Source organism: Gekko japonicus, unplaced genomic scaffold, assembly GCF_001447785.1.
Source record: "Gekko japonicus isolate JY-2015 unplaced genomic scaffold, Gekko_japonicus_V1.1 scaffold948, whole genome shotgun sequence".
NCBI lineage: Eukaryota > Metazoa > Chordata > Lepidosauria > Squamata > Gekkonidae > Gekko > Gekko japonicus.
In genome coordinates, this window is record NW_015161978.1 from 346,300 (window position 1) to 353,303 (window position 7,004).

Sequence of the window (7,004 nt, forward strand, 5' to 3'; positions counted from 1 at the left end):
GTGTTATTACTAAGTGGTAACCAAATTAAAAACATTACAGATAACCTTGGGGGAATAAGCAAATAATGGCAAAATATGACTGTTCAAAGAAAATGCTTGGTATCTCTTACACGATTTCCTAAATTCAACCGCCTCATGTACACACTATAAAAACGAATTATTGTTAAAAAGTTGCAATTCTGAATACTGTCAATAGCAGTGCTTGAGATTTTTTAAAATTATATCTCTTATTTCATTTGAGAGAGGCTGTTTAAACATAACATCTATCTCTATTTTTATGGCCATTTGAATTATTTACGTTTCTTAGTGACAAAACTTGCCAATTCTGATGTTGGTACCAAGGTGCTTGAGTAGCACTCAGTAGTGTCATTACCGTAATAACTTCTGAAATTAAAACCTGTCTAAAACTCTGTGGAAAGCTAACAACCAGTTCATTAACCATTCCTGTTAGTTTGTTTTCAATAATGCAAAAATGATTAGAAGTTTAATTTGTTAATCACCTGTGTTTTGACTGGCAGTAGTATATGATTCTCTGCAGAAGTCTAAACTAGCCCTTGCAGAAAATAAAACATGCTAATGCTTTATTAGGCCTAATAATATTTTTTTTAAAAAATCTATCACACCTGGGTAAATCATTGACGGTTGCACAATTAATTTCTCCTTAACTCTGTTTAATTTTACAGGCAATGATGAATACAACTAGGAGAACAGTCTGTCTATCATCAACAAGATTTAGTACTTCACTCACCAATCATGTGGTTTGCAACATGAACTTGGATATCCCATTCATTGTAGAAAACCATCTGGCACTTGATGCACTGGTAAGTCTTCTTCTAAAGAAAACAGCAGTTGAAAAGTTTAATTTGTCAAACTGTGCAAACAGTTTCAAATCTCAGAATACTTATGTGAAAAATTAGCAAACTAAATATATAGGCGTTTGAAATATAATGAATCAGAGTTCCTAGTATACTTGATTACCTCGTAGGAGAAACAGCATCCTTGACCCTACTGGAGTTGGACCCCACTCTACAACATGTATGGTCCCCAAGCATTAGGAACTTAGCTGAAATCATTCTTCTTAGATTCAAGAGAAAGTCAGTTAGCTGCTTTTTCCAAAGTGTGCATGTGGTGTTTTTTTTTGGGGGGGGGCTTCTGATTTATTTGCCTAGTTGAATTCTTTATACCTGTGTTTTTAATGGTCTTTTGCCTAATACCTAGAATTAAATAATCTGCCAAAGCAGCAAGTCATTATAAAACTGCTACAGCACAACGTCATCAGAAAATTATGTAGGTCTTGCAAATTTTCAAAAGTATCATTAAATACATCTGATTAACACTAGGTTCAATGATCATCTGTAGGTTAAAATGAATAGAATGCTCCTCCAGGTTTCATTAGGCTTGGATTAAGGCCATCATAAAATAAGTGTGTTGTGAATAACATATTAACATAAATATGACTTCCTAAATTAACCAAATGAAAAATACCCCCCCACACACACACACACAAATAGCATCTGGGACGGGGCTGTGGCTCAGTGGCGCAATGGCTTCACATGCTGAAGGTCCCAGATTCAATCCTCAGCATCTCCAGTTAAAAGGATCAGGCAGCAAGTGATGTGAAAGACCTGTGCTTGAGACCTTGGAGAGATGCTTTCAATCAGAGTAGAAAATGATGATTGTGATAAACCAATAGTCTGTCTGTCTCTCTATAAGGCAGCTTCATGTGTTCAGGCAGAGGACTCCAGGAGGAAAGGAATGGAACATTAACAGAAGTTAAATGTCATGTGGAAAAGGGAAAAGAGGGGAAGTCAAATTAGCCTCCTCAAGTCACTGAGGAGATCTGGAGGATGAAGATTTTCAAATTATTTTGTTTCCTTCCTGTAATTTCTCACAGGTCTTGTACCCTCTAATGGTGAAAAACATGGTCATGTGCCAATCACTAGATTAGCAAAAGGGGTCTGTCTACAAACCAGAGGGAGATTTCTGCATACCTAGAGAAACCCGCAGAAAAATATTCACTTCTCCCTGCAAAGGTGGGAAATCCCTAGAAGCCAAGAGAGAAGGAATTGTTTGCCTTCCCCACAAGCCCTCAATTTCCATGACAGCCATTAGGCTAAAGGCTTCAGGTGGAGATGGGTGTTCCTGTCCATCTTTTGAGCCTGGAAAAGAACCAAAATCTCTACAGTCTCATAAAGCATTGAAAAGCAGCAAGAAACTTCCCTGACTTTTAAATCAGTAAGATTGCACGTGAGCAACACTGCAGTTCTATGCAAGCTTACTTCAGTCTAAATCCATTGACCTCAATGGACTTCAGCTGGAAGACTCCTCCATCTTTCTCCATTGACTAGAGAAGGGAGCTGATTTAGGCTGGGCCATGGAGAGCTGAAAAGTAGAAATATTTCTTCCTGTTTTCCAACTCACTCAGAGGTTCAGATAAAGGCACACAGATTCCCCTTCCTTTCTCAGTTCAGACCACAGAGGAAAGTGAAGGAGTCTTTTGCTCTTGAGATGAGTGGGAAAGGTTTCAGGAGTGAGAAAGAAAAGGGGACTTCTCTTTTTTTCATTCCATACTCAAGAAACCTTGTTCATTCTCTTCTATATAAGTGATAAATGGCTCAGGTCCAGGATGGACTGCCAGGTCAGAATTTTTTAAATGGGGTGAGCATGTGTGTGATGTTTCCTTCGATCCTACAATGCTAAAGTAGATTTAGGACAACCACACCTCAGCCTGAGAGCTTTACCACTATATTGCTGTTGGGTAGAGGTTTCTGGAGGATAAAAAGGGATTTTAATCCCTTAAGAATTCTTTTCCAAAATGAAATTACAGTAAAATTGCACAATCCAGTGCTTCTGCTAGAGTCTGACTGGGGCCCTCATCAAGGTCCTCCTGTTTAGAGTTTAGGGATACATTGCAACAGATTGACATTGGTCCTCATATACCAACTTTTCAAATAATTAGCAGCCCCATAATTAGCAGCGCTCTCCATAGATAAAGAACTTTGTGTCTTCCATGCTGACAAAGTAGTACTTCGTCCTGACCCAGCCTTTGTACCAAAGGTGAATTCGACCTTCCATAGGTCGGAAGACGTAGTGCTACCCTCTTTCTGCCCAAATTCAAAACATGATAAGGAAAGAGAGTGGCATTGTCTGGATGTTCGTAGAGCCTGAAGCTACTACCTGGATAGGACCAAACACTTCCGTAAATCGGATGCTCTCTGTGTCCTTTAGGAAATCTAATTTGGGTCAGAGGATCTCGACTTCCACGATTAATAGATGGATTCGGGGGTGCATCATACTGACATATAAAGGCAAGAGTGAGGAACCCCCGCAGGGAGCAGCTACATCGGTAGCCTATAGGTCTTTCCCGTCGTTAGAGACGATTTGCAAAGCGACTACTTGGAAGTCTGTTCATTCATTCACAAAGCACTATAGAATTGACAAAATAGCTTCTGCAGACGCAGCCTTTGGCAGGAGGGTTCTGCAGCACACCCTCTAGGCCCTGAAGCCGGGCACCCACCCTAGGGGCACACTGCTTTGTTACGTCCCACTTGTGAGGACCGCCCCACTCTCAGGACCACTGGAGAACGGAAGATTTGTCTTCACTTACTGTGAAGCTTCCTTCTCGGTGGTCCTGGAGTAGGGCGGTCCTACCCACCCGAGAGGTTACTCTTGGAACGGCTTCTGGTACTGGAGGGGGTGCTGAGAGTTTTTCTGTATAGCCCAGCACCGCTCGCCGCTTCACCGCTCACCGATGCTCCAACAACCCCCTCAACGGGGGAGGGTGCCCCCTACCATCTAAGGTAGGTACCCATTTATCTACTCGCGCATTGATGTTAATTATCGCTTTCGAACCACTGGGTTAGCGGGAGCTGGGACTAGGGCCAGGTGCTCACTCTGGCCGCGGCTGGTTTCGAACAGCTGTAGCAGCTGTTGGTAGATGTTACCAGCAGGCGTTTAACTGCCTGCGCCACCGGCCGCTCCCCTCCGGGATCAAATTCTGCCAATCAACCCTGCTTCTGGAGGAGGGAGGAGCTACCCTATAGTCACTCCTACAGAGTCCAAAAATATAAAATTAATAATTTTCAGCACAAATCTAAATGGACTTAGAAGGGAATAGGATTCCTGAGTTTTAAATATGCCACATATAGTAATGAAATGACATCAACATTTGTCAGTCATCCATTAGTTTCGCTTTGTGAAAGTGATGCATATTTCAACTATCAGAAACCTCTAGTTCAGCAATCTGAACGATGTGTATGTTGCAGTGTCAGAAATATCACAAAAGTTAGGGACTTCTGATTTCGGCGACTTGCTGGTAGGTGCGCAGCTCCGATGAGAGCAGCCCGTGATCATGCTGGACGGGAGGGGTCCCGGACGATTCCGGGGGGGCCCAGAGCCCTCAGCACCTGGGGCACAAGGGGTGCCTCTCCTGTGGTGACGGGCGAAGGATTGAGGCTCCTCTTTGCCCCGATAGGTCCCGCTGCCATGAGGCCAGCCATGGCATCAAAGACGCATGCCGGAGTGAGCGTGCAAGTGATTGGGCAAAGGGAGATGTTCCCAACACTTTGAACCACGGAGTAAAGCGTGAGTGAAATACTCATTTTAACAAAGCAAGCGATTAAGCGGAAACCGCAAAGCCGCCTTGAAGCCCCAGAAGTAGCAAGAGGGAGGAGTTAACTCTACCCTGTAAAGAATAACCTATAAAAAGAAGAAAACGAGGGGCAAAGAGACGGCTATGATGGGAGAATGATAAGCTAGTTGAGAGGTGTGCAGACTAGTAAGAAAACAGTAACTTACAGATCTTCAGAGACTTTAAAGAACTTTTCCTTAACATGTAAACACGTTGCATTGGGCTGAAAAAATGGCGTCCAGGGCGAAGCCTTCTTCAGAAACTACCAACTCAACGACTCCAGTCTCCAGACCAGAAGTAACCACAGACCTCCCTAAGATGACTGCTGCAGCACTGCACCCTCTGCTGGATCAGATGACTAACCTCAACAACAACTTTGATGCTCTACAAAAGGAACTGAAAGAAACTAGCATAAGAACAGAGAAGACAGCCAAAAAGCTGAAGAAGGTTGATGATAAGACAAATACGTTGAATCAAAGACTGGAGGTAGTGGAAAAAGAAAAGACCACCGAGAAACAACAGCTATTACAACTACAGATGGAAAAGTCATCATATGTCCTAAGATTTCAAGGGATTCCAGAAAAAAGGGGAAAACCTGAAAGAGATCCTAAGCTAGGCGCTAGCTCCAGTGGCAGACTGTAAAGCACAATTATTACAAAGTGATATGGATATGGTATACCGTACCTATCCAGAATTTATCAAGAAAAACAAGCTGCCCGGTGAAGTGTTTGTGAAATTCTTTAAAAGGTCAACAAGAGATATAATACTGAAAGTGACTAATGGGATAACTTTGAAAATCAAAGGAGAAGAAGCGAAAGTTTTAAAAGATGTTCCATTTGAAGTGAGAAAGAGGCGGAAGCAAACAGAAACCTAACATTGTTTTTACAGAAAAATTCCACTCCCTACAGATGGATTGTTCCAGAAGGACTTATTTTCAACTTTAAAGAGAAAAAAGAAAAGATTGACTCTGTTACAAAAGTAAGAGCATTTTTGGAACAGTACCAAAGTTCAGCGGAAGAAAAAGGAAAAGTGGAGGACAAAAATGCTACAGAAGATAAGAGTGAGCACGGATCAGGAAGCACCGATAGCTCATCAAGTAGCTCTTCAGAAGGAACTCTGGACTCTGAATCAGAATTAGGAGTAGTAGCTCCTAAACCTCTTAAAATTAAGCTAACCTTTGATGAAAACAAACGTAGAGGAAAGAAAGCCGATAAATAGCTTAACTCTGAATATATGACTTCTTTTTTACTTTTTATCGAAATACTAAGATTATTGACTAACTATGCTTGTATTTGTTTGAACTAGTAATATTAGTAGCTAATCTCCATGTTTTTTTAAAAACCCAAATATTAGGGAAATACCAAGAAATTGGTGTATAGATCGTTATATGATCCTTGCTAACTCTGTATTTTAGTTTAGAAGACCCCTCACCCTTATTCCCTGTGGTGTGTAGAGAATAAAAGCAATTAAAATGTGTTTTTTTAAAGAAATATCACAATATTTGACATTTATCAATAATTAATAAAACTGTAAGTATCTCAGAGAGAAATATTCAGGAATTACATTTACCAATGCATCTCAAAAATCCCTATTTTTATAGTTTAGCACTGGAATGGATCAACCATGCCAAGTGCATAAATATCAAATACAGGGTTGCCAGGCATGTGGGTGGCGGTGGAGACTTTCACTGTTAGGGGGCTGTGCAATTGGCTTCCCTGGCGTGATGACACAGCTTCAGACATGACTTAGAAGTGACATCACCTTGAAGGTTATTCACAAACTCAGGAGAAATCCCATCCCCAAACAGAGACGTTGTCATGCGACATCCCTGAAGCAATGGTGTCGCTTTTGGGTGATGTCGTCACGCTGGGGATGGGGGCAAACTCTATGATTTAGAAGGCAAAAACCCACAGGTTTACCCCCAAACCAGAACATTGCATGCAATAATACTGGTGCAATGACATCACTTTCAGGTGACATCATTATGTTGGGGACATATCATGTGATGTCCTGTCCACCCCCAGAACACCCCCAAAATCCCCCTGCTGCAACGGTGAGGGGACCTGGCAACCCTAGTGGGAGATTTCCTGTCACCAGAGGGAATGTGGCAACCCTATGACATAAACATATCTGAAATTTCATACTGAAATCTGAGGAATTATCAGTAAATCCCATGGTTCATCCAGTTTCAGACACTACCATGACATATATGCATTCGTATGCATATTTCAAAGTTTTCAATTGCATATTAGCTTATGAGAATTTTAACATTAATCAATGTCATGAAAAGAGTAATCTGTGAAGACAACCATCTGATGTAGGCTGCCCTTTTCTTTCTTTTTTTTTTTAAAGCCCCCGGAGGGGATTTTTTATT

General features: G+C 41.5%; 1 protein-coding gene across 2 annotated transcripts in view; it reads right to left on the reverse strand.

Annotated features, from left to right (window-relative positions):
- Window positions 1-7,004, reverse strand: part of ZNF521 (zinc finger protein 521) — a 407,243-nt gene that overhangs the window by 202,921 nt on the left and 197,318 nt on the right. For both annotated transcript variants that reach the window (XM_015429753.1, XM_015429754.1), the window contains exon 6: window positions 749-833. In XM_015429753.1, the coding sequence (XP_015285239.1) occupies window positions 749-833 (85 nt within the window). The remainder of the gene's footprint in view (window positions 1-748; window positions 834-7,004) is intronic.